The following is a 17,253-nucleotide window of genomic DNA, read 5'->3' as shown; positions in this document are numbered from 1 at the left end:
CCCCCCCATGCCCCATCCTTAATGTTCTCTTATCTATGTGGAGTTGATTGCTATGCATTCAAAATATCCTTGCAGCTATGATTCCATCGTTTATTGTGTTAAATTAAAAAACTGTAATGTGAAGTGTATTAAGAGAATTGTAGAAAGACCAATCTTGTTAGCTGCATGAAGAGACTGTTACATGTATCTGACCTGTTTGATGATCTTAATGGATTTAGTTCTATAGAAAGTAAGAGCTCAAGTCCTACTCGGATCATTAACTTGATCAGCACCCTTAGACAAGGCATTCTTGAATTTGCAGTGGCTGGTTGCGTTCAGATGTAACATAAAACCATGCTTTGTGCTAATCATTTAAAACAAAAACAAAAAACACCATGGTTTGAGCTTCTGGATATGTAACCAGGATTTAGAGCGATTTGTCTGCTTAGTTTCCTGTTTGCTTTAGCCTTCATACATTCATTGTTTTCTTGGTGGTGCAGCAGCTTCTTGAGGTGGATCAGTGGTTCTAACTAGTTTGTCAGTAGGCTGTGAATTCAGACATAGTGGGAATGCAGAAGCCATTTCAAACTGTAATTTCAGATCCTGGCTTTAACTAAGAATGTGCACAAAATGGATTTTGCATTTTTTGTTTTGAGCTTAAAACAAAACATAGATCGCTGAAACATTTTGTCGGAAACAGCAGTTGAACTGGTTGTTTTAGTGGAACAAACTCGAAATGTTTCACATTTTTTTGGCAATAGGGAACAATGCGGAAACTTTTAAACACCCTGTTCTCCATGTGTTAAAAATTTAACATTTTAAAATCTTTGCACAACCTTCTCCCCCCCCCCCCGGATCCTATGGGAGTTTTGGGGAAAGGTTAAACATTTGTTAAAAATCTCCCACTTGCCCGTTTATTTTCTTTTGGGGGTTGGGTGGTAGGTAGCACCCATTATGCCATACCACATAATCCACTTTGGTGTCCTTAGGACCTACCCATGGGGAACAATGGGGTATTTAAAGCCCTCAACAGCCTAGGCCCAGGTTACCTTAGCGAGAGCCTTTTTCTGTATGATCCCCACCACATGTTAAGGTCATCTGAGGAGCTATGTCTCCAGTGCCCACCAGTATGTCTGGTGCCAACCCATGGGGAACAAAGCCGCACTCACAGTACATGCACACAAGTTTTGAATTGCGATTTGCAAAGCATTGCAACCCTGCCTTGAAAAACTCTGTGGACACACACAGTAAAAATGAATCTGTCCCTCCCAACACAGAACACACATTTCAAACACAGTCCAAAAATAGCCAAAAAAGAATCACTGACCCAGAATCCACTGCCAGCCACAGTGCCTGCCCTGCAGTAACCTCATTGGCACAAGTTGCTCTCTTGCACACAATTATGACTCCTTAACTTACTTCCTAGCATTTATTCAATTTATATACCACTTTTCATTAATCTCAAAGCGGTTTACAATATAATTAAAACAATTCATAATTAAAATACAAAATATTTGCAATGTAGCATTGCATCAGCTGCACAACTGGAGCAACTTCCACATTTTGACTGAGTACACCTTGCAATAAATACAAATTGCAGAGCAGACCAGAGCAGCGAGTGAAGCACAAGTTAGTCTCAAGGCCAGATATGGAGCTCATCATGGCAATCACTAAGAAATATTACTTACACACACACACACACACACACACAATCAGCTGCCACTGTCCATTTCTCATCACAACACTATCTCACAAACAAAACAAACCACAACTCAAGGCAGGCAGGCAGGCATACAAGTTCTGCATTTGTCGATCTGAGATCTAGCAAAACCAGATAGTTATAGCAGCAATAGCACAGCATATTACATTTGGAACTGAGAAAACCACAAAATTAAACCTTCCTTGATTCCTTCCTCCTCTCCTGATGTATCTTCTTTATGAGGCACATTGTAAGGTCTTTCTTTTCCTCTCACTACCCTTGAATACATTTTGAATCTCCCTCATTTGTTTCCCACCCCCCTCTCCCGCCAATGGGGGCACAGTTGCCCATGACAAAACTTGATTTGTATAACAAGCCATCCAAGCAAGGAGATCGCAAGCCAATTGGCAAGGAAAAAAATAGGCTTCCAGAATGGGGCTTGAAGCATTTTGATTGAAATGGGGTGGTTCTGTTCCAAGCTTGAAACAGGCCCTATATTTAAAGGGTGTTTTGTTTCGAGCTTGAAATGATCAATTTCAAGTTGAAACGTTTTGCACATCCCTAGCTTTAAGCACCCCAAACCAGTCATAGTTTGAGGAAAAGCTCTGTTTCAGATGTAATACAAACCATGGTTTAGCTAAATAAACTGGTTTTGTATTTTAATGATTTTATTGGATTTATATGCTAGCTTTCATTAAATCCAAGGTAGTTCACAACATATTTAAAAACAGTACAACTCTATTATACAGTTAAAATTATTACTGGCTCTGGCCTGAAAAATTGTTCATGACGTCTGAAAATGTTAATAATGATCAAAATTACTTCAGTGGAAAGAGCTCTTAATATCAACAGTATCTTGAATACTATAGTGATTTAAATATAGAGCAAGTTGATACACTTGACAACTGTCAGTTCCATAACTTCTGATATTTCAGGAAATAAAAGTACTTTTTCAGTTGTCTAGAGCTAATATTAAAAATGTGATTCTAGCTGTTGTTCTTCTACAATAAATGTAGCCTTAATTATCTGTGTTCTTGCAGAGGTGAATCAGGTGCTGGAAAAACAGAGAACACCAAGAAAGTTATTCAATATCTCGCACATGTTGCTTCCTCTCATAAAGGAAGAAAGGACCACAATATTCCTGTAAGTTTTACCGAACCTTTCATAGCTAATTAATCTGTATTTGTCAAAAACTGTAAATAAGATTTTTCTGTGAAGTCATCTTCTGCTGAGGCCCCAATGAGAAAACTCTATTGAAAAATAGGCCATTTAAAATTGGAATTAAACTTCGTAAATCATTTCTTTTTCCCTCATTGTCTATTCAGGAAAGAGTTCTCTCTAGGCTGAGAAGAATAATTTTGGGTTTTTTCACCTAATTAACAGTTACACTCTTATTACAAATGGTTGGATGACCAAGAATTGAAACTTGAAATTGCCACATGTCCATAGGTTTGAAATTCGGTTCCTGTGCAAAATGCATATGATAGCAATTCTATGAAATGTTTGTATTTTGATTTGGTTATCAAATTGAATTATTATTCTCTGCATAGATAGTGCAATATGCAGTTGGCTTTAGGTTTTGCTGTGCTACATGCTGTTAGCTCTCTAGTTCTATAGCACTGTTGAGCAAAGCAAAACCATTTCTTCATTGGTACTTTCTTTGCAGGTTCCCAGCCCCACCTTTGTATAGAGTCTTTTGATTTTAAAATGGTCAACACTCATGCTGTTGATATAAGAATTCTTGTGATGCATATTTGGGATGGAAGAAAGTTTCAAGTGATCGCATACCAAATTCCATGTTGCTGCTTAGTGTGTGTGTATATAGATATAGATATAGATATAGATATAGATATAGATATAGATATAGATATAGATATAGATAGTATATGCATTTAGCTGGCTGTTATTCCTAGAGGTAGCAGTGTGTTCTGGGAGCTAAAAATGAAGACTTGTAGGATTGTATAAACTACTTCTAAGGATTACATTTACTACTATTGAATAAATATGAAAACTAGGGTTCTGTCCCATAGAATAAAGGTGGAATCCAGGGAGGCTAGCTGTATAGATAGAAGTTTTCTCAGACATATGTGGCACGCGCGGCAGCGGCAGAGACGAGCGCGCGCATCGCGCAGGGCGCATCCGCGCCGCTAGCGCTAGTCTCTTTAACCCTTCAGGAACGACGACGGGGGCAGGGGCGGCAGGGAGGAACTCTGCCGCCCCAAGAAGATTTTTCAAAGGACCAACGCCGGAGGGGGAAGAGCGGTGGGTTTTTTTTAAAGTACTACCACCCCCCCACTTAAAGTAACAGTCCTCCCCGTGCTGGACCGGGGGGGGGGGGAGACTCCGGACTGTGCACACCCCTACTTTGGGGGGCAGCTTTGGGGGCATATCATTAAATCAGCTTGGAGAGAGTTGAAAGCTTAATGTCTGTGGTTCTAAGATAATAGTGAATCTGCTCTGGGAGGATGTGGGGAGATGGAGCCCATATTTGTAACCTATTTAAACATGTATTTGCATAACGTGGTCTTCTCTAGCCATGGAAAAGGGCCAAGAGCTATGCAAGATACTGCCACTTAGTCCTGCTAGTAACCCACCCTTCTGAGAGTCTACTAGCTTTAGGGTTATAAATAACAAGGGCACAATTTCCTTGTTTTAAGATGCTTACCTCTAGTCATATTATAGAAATATCCTGGGTAATTACCATCAGTTGACTTGTAGATAGATACAAGATGATGTGTTTTGGGATTCTACATTGTGTAGTGTACAGTAAATGTGTCGTTCTGGTGCAAATTGATCATGGAATTAAATTGGTCTTAGTCTAAGTATAGGATACATTAGGATAAATGTTTTGCACTATTTATATTAGTACTTGATAATAGCAGCTTTAATTTGATAGCTTAAACGGAACACCTCTTGTGTATATAATCCAGTTTTGTTTAAATGCTAGCTCTTTAACCTCTGAGCTTCCATACATTTTTGTGACACAGTACCCTTTTTGTAAAATTTGGCAAACTGTAAGCTATAAGTAAACTAAATTTAGAAAACATTCCAAATCTCTGCAGGATTCTGATGTACACGTGGAACTCTGCATGCAGGTCTTCGTTGAATTTTATTTGAGTTAGATTCCTCTGCGTTTGTAAAACATGGAGTATTCTCCCATCTCAAAAAGAAGAAATAGCTCTTGTACAGAAATTCGTGTGCACATTGAAGAACTTGGATGTACATCAAAGCTGTTGAATCCTGGCATAGGCATTCACATAAGAGAGACACATTTGAGACTTCTGTTTGTTGCAGGGACAAATGTTCTGTCCTGACTAACATTTTTGACAGAGCCTCTTAAAACATTGAATTTAATTTAATACTTGAGAGAGCACATTTTCACTCATTCTTTATTGCATTATCAATCCAAATCTTTTATAAAAGAAACTAGTATAAGACTTAATACTGTAATATGGAACCTGAATTATGAGAAGGGACTGAAGAATAATTTTTAGGTTTTCAAGTGTTTCTGAACAAGGTTAAAAATTAATCATTTTTGACTAAAACTTGAGTATTGCTGCAAATAGAGTGGTTGAGCAAAATATGCTAAAAGTATTTGTGGGTAAAATCTTACATACAAAAGCAGGGTGGCGGGCGGAAGGTCAGATTTGCTAACATGTGAATTTGTTTGTTTGCAACGAACAGCCCGAGTCACCTAAGCCATTGAAGCATCAGGCAAGTGTCTTTCTTTATGCTTCTGAATTTATTTAGGCTTAATTTTGCTCTCAATTTTATACTTCTTGCAGACTACCTGTTAATATCAAATTTAAATAAGTATACAAATAACTTCTAGTACAGGCATGCAGCTGATAGTAACTTTCATTATTGCATATGTGCAGAAGCACAAGTAAGAATTGCCCTTTAGCAGATATCACTACTGTGTCATAGTAGTGAGCCATGAATTCTCCAACCTTATATTGGACACCTTTGTCCAATATTTTGCTGACTTGATGGGGAAAATGTAAGCATTTAGTGCTGGTATGCCTGGAGTTAGTGCCTGGCTTACTTTCCATCCGCAGGCTAGGGTCATCTTAGCAGAATTCTTGAATGTAGAGTGAAACAAGAATGGGCTCCCTGAAGATGTAGTCAGATTAGGCAGAATAGATCTTTTTGTTTCCTCAAAGATCCTGTTGTCCTTCTCAATTGGCCTATATAGTTTGTCTCTGTTAAAGAATGCTGTAGAGTATTTTGAGAGTAGGGTGAGGTTGTAGAAGAGTTGGTGCCTACCACATTGTTCCAGAACTGTATGATAAGTGAATTATGTCACTGTATGAATCAAAAGAAAACATTTTGAATCCTTAATCCCAGTGTATTTCTGTAGATTTCATAAATTCATAACCATTAACAATTTGTTTCATTGTCATTTTGAACTACAGAGTGGATTCCTGTTGTATGTGAGTAGCATGTAGCTCTCCCAGCTTCTCACCTCGCTCTCACGATTAGTCAAATCACAGGGATACTGAGAGCAATGCCTTTATCATTACAGTATTGATTTGCATGACTGTATTGCATGTTATCACACCTTCACAATCTCACGTGCTTTTTCCAAGATTAAATTATATGAAAGACAATGAAAATAACTTGTTTGGTTTAACATTTCTGTGGAATATTGCAGAATAGGATGGTGGTGTTCAGGTGCTTTTGTCTGTTCCCACATGTGGGACTAGGTGGCATCAAGATGAGTGAGGAGTGTGAAAGGGAATCTAGAGCTCCATAGGAAAGAATAAATGGGGAGCATATCTTAAGTTTACAGCTAAATAATGCCCCCATCTTCAGTTCTTATTTCATAGGGCGGGTTCAGCCATGCAGAACCATGGTTATATGCCATTTCCAATTGACGTCTCCTAGCCTCAGGAGCGCCTGTGCCCCGCTCCTTACTCACATGCAAGTTAGAAGAAATTCCACTTCTGACTGATGTTAGGAGCAAACCAAGCTTGATTTTAACATCCCAACTGCTCTTGGTTTATTCTAACTTACTTGAAATAAACTGAGATGTGAACCCAAGGTTTGAAGTGGGTTTCATAGCCTTGATTTTAAGTAGGTAGTTTGGAATAAACCAAGATTAGTCAATTCAAATGTCATCACTGATTTGCACCTAACCTCAGCTGGAATTAGAATTCCTCAGACTTGCATGTGGCTGGCAGGCACAAATCCACTTCTGAGGCTAGGAAACATCCCATGGAACAGGTACTGAACCGTGTTTCCTCATGGTGTACATGGTGTCTGAACCCATCCATAGAAAATAAAATAGCAAATTGATTAAACCTACTGCATTTCTCATACACTTGTAATGCAAAAGGATTTATCTTTTCAGTGAATTCTGAGATCTAGTTTGTGTGTCAACGACAACTGAAGGCACAACTATTGGGAAAACGCATGTAGCAAGGCTGTACAACTTTAAGTCATCCTGCAGATGTTGGACTACAACTCACATCATACCTGATGGTTGTATGTGGGGCATGATGGGCGTTGTAACTAAAAAACAGCTATAGGGCTGAAGTTGTGCAGCCCTGTCTTGTAGTGCCCTAGTGGACTAGGACTATAATAGGCAATACCCTCAGGCATTCTATGCAATGATTTTTATTTCATTTTCTCATAACTGACCAAACTGAGATTATCCTTGTTCCTGACCAGATGTGCTCTTGGTCAAGTTATACAGCCTATTACACTTCGTATTGTTCATGCAGCACTTAAGACTGTGTTTTCCTGTCAGCTAGACTGTACGTTGTGAGTCTTCTATAAGACTCTTATATTTTGCTAGACTCTTATATTTTGTATACATGTGGATGGACTTAAGACTACTTAATTTTTTCTTTCTTTCATCTGGAAGACATTTTGCAGTTGTATTAAGAATTAGCAAGAACCTGACACACAGTACAGTAAAAGACAATGAGCAGCAATGAATGTGCTTTTTATGGAAGGCTTTGAATCATGAATCAAACTCTTACCAAGCTAATGAATTTTGAACTTGCCCTGCTTTTTGTGCCATATAGAGGCATCATACAGTCAATACTTTATCATACAGTCAATACTTAATCATATAGTCAACACTTTACATTCCATTGACTATAAAGGGACAGTTAAGTATTTGTTTAGTCCATGAGACTTGAAATCAGTGAGACTAAGTTAAAGGTGAAGTGTGCCATCAAGTTGATTTCAACTCCTGGCGACCACAGAGCTCTGTGGTTGTTGTTGTTGGTAGAATACAGGAGGGGTTTACCATTGCCTCCTCCCACACAGTATGGAATGATGCCTTTCAGCATCTTCCTGTATTGCTGCTGGCCGATTTAGGTGTTTCTCATAGTCTGGGAAACATACCAGCGGGGATTTGAACCAGCAACCTTCTGCTTGTTAGTCAAGCATTTCCCCGCTGCGCCACTTGTTACTAGTGTTTAATGAAAATCTGCTTGGAAGTTAGCTTGTTTTAAAGAGCAAATGCTCAAAGTAGGAAGAGGCAGAGAATTCTGTTACTGTATTTACCTGAAACCAAGTTGGGTATTGAATTTAAGTTGACTCACCTAAAAAAAAGTTATATCTGTATTTATCCAAAAGGAAGAGGATCCTCAGTTTAAGACAAACCCCCTCAAAAATGAGAAGCTTATACCATTTTTGTTAATGCCTTTCTCCTTTTAAAAAAAGAGCTACTGTAACTTTTTAAAAGCTTACATAGCTTTGTAGATTCAGTGGATAAATTACCTTTGAGAGGCATTCTAAAGATTTGTATGAACTATATCACCCCAAGATACATTTGAAAAATGTAAGCCAAATGCTTAAAAAACCCCACACAAATACTTTAAAAAAACCCTACCAAAATATTGCTTGTAAACTAGATTGATGGTACAAGATTGAGGAAGTTCCAGCCCCCAACTGCAAGGGGTGAGGGGAGAAAAAAAGTCTGACACCCTTTTCCAAACTCTGCTGCTCCTCCACTTCCTTCTTTCTCCCCACCCCACCTGACAAGCCTTGTCTGCTTTAAAGTCCCCCAAATGGCATTTCTTTTCTGTGCTATTAACTAATTCTGTGTAGACTTCCCAGTTCCAGTCACTGGGCTGGCTTACATCCAGACTAAGTCACTTTAAAGTGACTTATTGAAATTAATGGGAGTACTCATTGTAAACCCCTCCTGTATTCTACCTAAGACAACCACAGGGCTCTGTGGTCTCTAGGAGTTGACACTGACTCGATGGCACACTTTACCTTTACTCATGAGTAACATAGTCTGGATGTAAGTCACTTACTGGAGCAGCCTAGGCTCCAGTAAACCTCACAGGCTCCCTGAATGGCTAATATTAGTCAGCGGGGCTGGGGGAATGCCCTTTTCTCATGCTCAGAAACACCCTGACATAATCCAAGGCACTAGCGGTGTGCATGAACCATTTGACAGCTAACTGATCTGCCATGAACCAGGCCAGTTCAACAGTACGATTGCTCTCTGGGAGAGACGGGCCAGTCTGCGGTGGACTGGTTCACCACGGTTTGCCAGGCTATGCTTGTAAAGAGGAATCCTGGCTTCTAAAGGATGGAATGCGTGAGGGGTGGTGAGGGGGCACCTCTTAAAAAGTAGATGTAAGGTGCTTAACAGTCCTCGAAACCCTGGTGCTCCCCCCAGCAGTCTGCCCTCTTTTGGCCTGCTTCTGGAACTGACCTGGCCTCTGTGGATGTGCAGAGGCCATTTCCGTGACCTTGGCATGTGGAGACACACTCTCCCCACTGGCCACCCAGTAATGACAGTTTTGGCAGCACTGAAAAAGGGAGGGCAGGTTCCCAGGCAAGCAGCCCCTCGGGCAGTGTCCAGAACTGTTAGGTTTCCAGTCAGTGCTAAGTGTGGAGTTCTTCTACCGAAATGGGAAGGATTTCCTCCCCATCCTCCTCCTGATTTCACACCTTGCAGGAGGGGGTATGGCAGGAGGCATACTAGTTTTGAGGCTGCAGCCACTGCCTCTCAGAGCAATTCAGCGATGCTCCTTTTTTCAGCCTGCTGTCTTGATATATGAATCTAAAATGACCTCCAGTTTACACTGTTAAGCAGCCTGGAAAAAACATCATCCTAGATTCGGATAAATACGGTAATTTTTAAGAGTTCTGTATAGGCATTTAAATTTAGTAGGCAAAACTTTTAACCTATCAGTAATGATGATAAAACAAAGCTGATCTTAAATATTGGTTGCTATGTAGAAGCTATTGAGTCAAGGTTTGCAAACAGAGGAGATTTTTGTAAGACAGCATTTCTGTTAAAGGTTCATATGTGATGTATAAATAGTAGATTGCCTGGAAAAAGCAGATTTCTTAGCTGTGGACTTATAATTTTGCAGTTATATTCCAGATACTTCATTCTTTCACCATCTTCCCTTGTTGCTTTGTCTTGGCATATAGCCTTATCACATCTTTCACCAACATACTTATTGGGCTAATGGATACACACAGGCATTAGCAATGGACAATGATTTCCTCTAATATGTCTGGTCTGGTAACTCAGACACCTTTTTTGCATTTTAAGACTTGAAAAGCAACTTGCTAAACTGACTTTGTCTTTTGTATGTATTTGTGATACCTTTTGACCTCAAATGTGAAAACAGAGTGAAGGCAAGGAGGTAAACTAAATTAAGCTGCTTTATAGCACTCAATTGTGGTGGTTATTCCAACTCAAGACAATACTGTAAGGTTGTAAATGCTGCTTCATTGGATGTGAAAGCAGCGACAAACACCTAATGTTCTATACAGTTGCCTGGTAAAAAATGCTTACCTTACAGATATGTTTTCTCTTGGCCTTTGCACACTACCAAGTTATACCTTACATCAAGTAATGTTAGAAATATGGCTGATGGAGCTTGTTGATCCTGTGCTTTATTCATTAGCCCCAACTTCCATTTGATCTCTTCTGTGCTCAGTGTTTAAAACCATACTTTTCAACTACTTCTAACTTTACAATGTTAGTGGTAACAGTTAACAGATCTAGCAATGTATTTTCTAGATGCTGTTTTGAAGACCGATGGGGGTAGACAACTGAACAAGAAAACTACATCTGAGTGTGCTGCTCTTGTATTGGGGGTGTGTAACTTTGTTCTTCTGTCTATATGTGTATTTTCAGGGTGAACTGGAGCGTCAGCTTCTACAGGCCAATCCCATTCTGGAATCCTTTGGGAATGCAAAGACTGTGAAAAATGACAATTCTTCTCGATTTGTAAGTCAGGTTTTTAAAACATTGATGCTCAAGGAAAAACTCAGATTTTTAGATTAGATTCTTACTTAAATTGAGCTATTAAATTGAAATTTCATCTTAGATATGAGCTTACAGTGTGGCTTTATTTTTTATTTTCTTTCAAAATCTCTATACTGCCCAAAACTCATGTCCCTGGGCGGTTTCCAATAAATATAGAATTAAATTATTAAATTTAAAATTTAAAACATGTTAAAGTGTTAACTATTAATTAGATTTATAGTTTTAAAAGCCTGGATGAACAGATGTGTCTTGACAAACCTTTTAAAAATTGTCAGAGATAGGGAGGCTCTTATTTCAACATGGAGTGAATTCCAAAGCTTTGGGGCAGCAGTGGAGAAGGCCCGTCCCTGATTAGCCACTAGATGGGACAGTGGCAATTATAGACCAACCTCTCCAGATCTTAATGGGTGGAGGGGATCATGGGGATCGTAAAATAAATAAATGGCAAAGACAACATGCTTTTAAATTCCCTAGGCCTAAGCTTATATAGGGCTTTATAGATTATAACCAGCACCTTGTATTTTGCTCGGAAACATATTGGCAACCAGTGTGGCTCTTTCAGTACTGGAGTGATATGGTCTCTCCAAAATGACCCAGAGACCAACCTGGCTGCTGCATTCTGTACCAACTGTAGTTTCCAGACTACATACAAAGGAAGACCCACATAGAGCACATTGTAGTAGTCAAGTCTGGCGGTTACAAGCATATGTTTCTGTCTGAGGTTATTTATCTCAAGAAACAGACACAGCTGATGTATTGGCTGAAGCTGATAAAAAGCACCTCTGGCCACTGCCTCAACCTGAGACACCAGAGAGAGGTTCGGATCCGAGCCTGTGTACCTGTTCATTCTGGAGAAGTGTGACCCCATCCAGAACAGGCTGATCAAAATCGGCTCCTGAGTTGTGACCACATACAATAAGTACCTCTATTTTTGAATTTTAATTTGTCTGGGTCTGTCTGGAGATGGGGAGACTGGATGTATCCACTGATTATGGGGCAGCTATTCCAGTGGTGTTGGGGAATAGAAGAAGTAATGTTGGCAGGTCAGCAGGCCGTTGTAGGGGAAAGGGAAACAGAAACGTAATTGCTGTTTCCCCTTCTGGCTGTCCTTTCAGCTCTTTGACCTTGGAAAGTAATGCTAACCACCTACAGAGCCTCGTCTTGCTCCTTTTTAATGTGAGGTTCATCCAGAATAAACCTGAAATCATCCATGATTTGATTCTGGATGAAGGGGCCGATCTGGTATGTATTACAGAGACTTGGTTGGGTGAGGTTGGTGACCTAAGCTGGTCCCAGCTTCTCCCTCCAGGGTACTCTGTTTGAGGAAGTGGAGTGGCTGTGGTCTATAAGAACAATATCTCCCTTGCCAGGATCCCTGTCAAAGTGACTGACCATATTGAATGTGTGTATTTGGGTTTGAGGACCAGGGATAGACTGGGACTTCAGTTGGTCTACTGATCGCCCGATGCCCAACTGAGTCACTAACTGAGCTGATGGACTTGGGTTTGGCATTGGAGTCTCCCAGGCTTGTGGTGCTGGGGGACTTCAATGTTTGCTTTGGAACCAATCTGTCCGGGGCAGCTCAGGAGTTCATAGCAGCCATGACAACTATGGGCCTATCCCGATTGGTCTCGGGACCAGCGTTCTCTCTAATTTATTTCATCAGTGTGCAGAATGAGTTTTGTTCTGGGTGGCATTATCAAGGCAGTGTGTGCTCATGTGCATTCAGAGTGCGGCCTTCCTGATTCAACCTGAGCAGGATCCAAAATTAACTGAGTGGACATCAAAAAACTTGTGAGCATGCTCACGCCTTAGAGGGACTACTGCTCAGGACCAACGCATGTTGCTGATCTTTCACTCTGAACAGAGTGGTGTTCCATGGGTGGGGACTTCTGTGATTTCCCCATTCTCATGGACTGACCACCACCTGGTTAATTAAGGTTGGACTCACGACCACGTCCCATCTCCACAAGGGCGGGGGGCCTATTAGGATGGTCCACTTAAATGCCAACATAGTTTTGGCTCTACTGATGACCCTGTCGACACTCCGGAGGAGAACTGGAATAATCAACTCACAAGGGCAGTGGACACAATGGCTCCTCGGCGTCCTCTCCAACCCGCTTTGAAATTGTCCCCTTGGTATATGGAAGAACTTCGGGGGCTGAAGCGGCGAGGTAGATGACTGGAGCAGAAGTGGAGAAAGACTCGACTCAAATCTGACAGATCCTCTATAATAAAGAGCCACGGTGTAATCCCGTGTCTCCCTGCCCGTGTCTTTCTCAGCCGTTCTGGGCATGCGCAGAGCACATGCCCAGAACGTCCGAGAAAGATACGGCCGTAGAGACACGGCGGCCATGTTGGGGCCGGGAGGAGGAGAAGCGGTGGGCCGAGGAGAAGCGGCTGCCGCCAACGCAGGGAGGAGAGTGCGGGCGAGGCGGCGGCGGCCGTGGCGGGGCGACTGGCCCCGATGGCGGCGGCGGCAGGAGTGCGGGCGAGGCGGTGGCGGCGGGGCGACTGGCCCCGATGGTGGCGGCCGCAGCGGCGGGAATGCAGGTGAGGCGGCGGCGGAGCCTCGGCAAGAGGTGGCCGCGGTGGGGCGACTGGCCCCGATGGTGGCGGACGCCGCGGCGGGAGTGCGGGCGAGGCGGCGGTGGGGCGACTGGGCCCGATGGCAGCGGCTGCCACGGCAAGGAGACTGGGCCCGCTGGCGGCGGGGGCCGCGGCGGAAGGACTGGGCCCACTGGCGGTGGCGGGGGGGGCGGCGGCGGTCTACTAGCGCCTGTTAATCTAACGGGCTTAAAATTACTAGTTACTACATAAAGCACATTTGAAGATCTATGCTCAGGTTATACTTGCAGCTATGAAGTGATTCTTCCCCCCCATATTGCATCCGCAAGTTCACATCCAGTGGAGTTGTTCAGGGTTGTGAAGGGGCTGATGTGTGCCCCTTCCCCTTTGAATCAGTTCTTGGAGCCAACAGTTACTCGCTGTAATGTTTTTAATGAGTTTTCTGTGGACAAAATCTCTTATATTTGGGCTGACTTGGATTCAAACTTCACAATTGTTACTGAGTCTGATGCTGAGGAGTCCAGCAGCTCCTCTTATGTGATGACCTTGGATCAATTTCAGTTTGTGACTCCTGAGGATGTGGACAAGTTGCTCAGAATGGTGTGGCCTACCACTTACCCTCTTGATCCTTGCCCGATATGGCCTATACCATCTGGCATGGAGGGCCTGTTAGAGATTATAAATGCTTCTCTGAAGGAGGGTAGGATGCCTCCTTGTCTTAAGGAGGCAATCATTAGACTGCTTCTGAAGAAGCCTGCCTTGGATACCTCAGAGTTAAGCAACTGCAGGCCTTTCTCCAACCTTCCATGGCTGGGCAAGGTGATTGAGAAGGTGGTGGCCTACCAGCTCCAGGCAGTTTTGGAGGAAACTGATTATCTAGACCCATTTCAAACTGGCGTTCTGGCAGGCTATGGGGTGGAGACTGCCTTGGTCGGCCTGATGGATGATCTCCAATTGGGAATTGACAGGAGTGTGACTCTGTTGGTCCTTTTGCACCTCTCGGCGGCTTCCGATACTGTTGACCATAGTATCCTTCCAGAATGTCTGAGGGGATTGGAGGTGGAGGGCACTGCTTTGCAGTGGTTCCACTCCTACCTCACAGGCAGATTCCAGATGGTAACTCTCGGGGACTGTTGTTCTTCAAAAACTGAACTTTGATATGGTGTCTCTCAGGGCTCCATATTGTCTCTGATGTTGTTTAACATCTACATGAAACTGCTGGGAGAGATCATCAGGAGATTTGGTGCAGGGTGCTGTCAATATGCTGATGACTCATAAATCTATTTCTGCATGTCAGCATTATCAGGAGAAGGCATAACCTCCCTAAATGCCTGCCTGGAGGCAGTCACAGGCTGGATGAGGGATAACAAACTGAAACTGAATCCAAATAAGATGGAGGTACTTACTGTGTGGGGTTGGGACTCAGGAGACAATTTTGATCTGACGGTTCTGAATGGGGTCTCATTCCCCCGGAAGGAACAGGTATGCGGTCTGCGGGTGCTGCTGGATCCAAACCTCTCCCTGGTGTCCCAGAGGTGCTTTCTATCAGCTTCAGCTGATACAGCAGCTGCGTCTGTTTCTGAGATGAATGATCTCAAAACGGTGGTACATATGCTGGTAACCTCTAGGCTTGATTACTGAAATGTGCTCTATGTGGGGCTGCCTTTGTACATAGTCTGGAAACTGTAGTTGGTACAGAATGCGGCATCTGGGTTGGTCTCTCTGTCATCTGGGAGAGACCATATTAGTCCTGTGTTGAAATGACACTGGCTGCCGATAAATTTCTGGGCAAAATACAAGGTGCTGGCTATTACCTATAAAGCCCTAAACAGCTTAGGCCCTGGGTATTTAAGAGAATGTCTTAACATAAGAACAGCCCTGCTGGATCAGGCCCAATGCCTATCTAGTCCAGCATCCTGTTTCACACAGTGGCCCACCAGATGCTGCTGGAAGCCTACAGGCAGGAGTTGTGGGCATGCCCCCTCTCCTACTGTTACTCCCCTGCAACTGGTACTCAGAGGCATCCTGCCTTTGAGGCTGGAGGTGGCCCATAGTCCTCCAACTAGTAGCCATTGATAGATCTCTCCTTCATGAAGTTATCCAAACCCCTGCCATCCAGGTTGTTGGCTGTCACCACATCTTGTGGCAGAGAATTCCACAATCTGATTATGCGTTGTGTGGGAAAAGTATTTCCGTTTGTTCGTCCTAAATGTCCTGGCAATCAATTTCCAATGACCCCCTGGTTCTAGTGTTATGTGTGAGAGAGAATAATTTCTCTCTATCCACTTTCTCCACACCATGCATGATTTTATAGACCTCTATCATGTCTCCCCGCAGTCTTTTTTCTAAACCCAGGTGCTGCCGCCTTGCCTCATAAGAAAGGTGCTCTAGGCCCCTGATCATCTTGGTTGCCCTCTTCATCTTTTCCAATTCTACAATGTCCTTCTTTAGATGCATTGACCAGAATTGTATGCAGTACTCCAGGTGTGGCCGCACCATAGTTTTGTATAAGGGCATTATCATATTAGCAGTTTTATTTCAAATCCTCTTCCTAATGATCCCTAGCATGGAACTGGCCTTTTTCACAGCTGCCACACATTGAGTTGACACTTTCAACGAGCTGTCCACCACGACCCCAAGATCCCTCTCCTGGTCAGTCACCGACAGCTCAGATCTCATCAGTGTATACTCGAAGTTGGGGTTTTTCGTCCCAATGTGTATCACTTTACACTTGCCAATACTGAACCGCATTTGCCATTTTGTCCAAACTCACCTAGTTTGGAGAGATCCTTTTGGAGCTCCTCACAATCTGTTTTGGATTTCCCTACCTGAAAGAGTTTGGTATCATCTGCAAATTCGGCCACCTTGCTGCTTACCCCTACTTCTAAATTATTTATGAATAGATTAAAAAGCACCGGTCTGAGTACAGATCCCTGGGGGCCCCACTTCTTACTTCTCTGCACTGTGAAAACTCTCCATTTATCCCTACCCTCTGTTTCCTGTCTTTCAGCCACACATGCAATCCACACATGTAATTGTCCATTTATCCCATGACTGCTAAGTTTTCTCAGGAGTCTTTGATGAGGAACTTTGTCAAAAGCTTTTAGGAAGTCCAGGTATACTATGTCAACTGGATCACCTTGATCCACACACTTGTTGACACTTTCAAATAACTCCAAAAGGTTTGTGAGGCAAGATTTACCTTTGCAGAAGCCCTGCTGGTTTTCTCCCAGCAGGGCTTGTTCTTCTACCTGCTTTACAATTTTATCCTTGAGGCCATCAATTTGCCTGGAACGGACGTTAAGCTAACCAGCCTGTAATTTCCCGTATCACCCCTGGATCTCTTTTTGAAAATGGGTGTTACATTTGCTACTTTCCAGTCCTCCGGTACAGAACCTAATTGCAGGGATAAGTGTTATATTTTAGCAAGGAGGTCAGCAATTTCACATTTGGGTTCTTTGAGAACTCTTGATGGATGCCGTCCGGCCAGGTGTCCCTGGAAGCCTACAGGCAGGAGTTGAGGGCATGCCCTCTCTCCTGCTCTTACTCCCCTGCAACTGGTACTTGGAGGCATCCTCCTGGACTTAGTGGTACCTTTCCTCCTTTTGGGTATACAATCTTATTTGGCTTCTAGTATTGCGGTTTTGAGTAAACTCTCTGCATTCTGGAGCAAGGTGACTCTCCTGATTTTCCCTTTCAGCTTTCTTTTCACCATGCTCCTCATTTTGGAGAAGTTTCCTCTTCTGAA

The 17,253-nt window shown here is 42.8% G+C and overlaps 1 protein-coding gene across 8 annotated transcripts in view; it reads left to right on the top strand.

Moving 5' to 3' along the window:
* The window catches only part of MYH10 (myosin heavy chain 10), a 175,041-nt gene that overhangs the window by 75,885 nt on the left and 81,903 nt on the right, over positions 1 to 17,253 (top strand). For 4 of the 8 annotated variants that reach the window (XM_053291239.1, XM_053291234.1, XM_053291235.1 and 1 more), the window contains exons 5-8: positions 2,719 to 2,821; positions 5,363 to 5,392; positions 6,094 to 6,111; positions 10,806 to 10,898. In XM_053291239.1, the coding sequence (XP_053147214.1) occupies positions 2,719 to 2,821; positions 5,363 to 5,392; positions 6,094 to 6,111; positions 10,806 to 10,898 (244 nt within the window). The remainder of the gene's footprint in view (positions 1 to 2,718; positions 2,822 to 5,362; positions 5,393 to 6,093; positions 6,112 to 10,805; positions 10,899 to 17,253) is intronic. The other 4 variants (XM_053291240.1, XM_053291237.1, XM_053291241.1 and 1 more) reach the window with 2 other exon arrangements.

This window comes from Hemicordylus capensis, chromosome 2 (genome assembly GCF_027244095.1).
Source record: "Hemicordylus capensis ecotype Gifberg chromosome 2, rHemCap1.1.pri, whole genome shotgun sequence".
Lineage (NCBI taxonomy): Eukaryota > Metazoa > Chordata > Lepidosauria > Squamata > Cordylidae > Hemicordylus > Hemicordylus capensis.
This window is presented reverse-complemented; position numbering and strand designations above follow the sequence as displayed.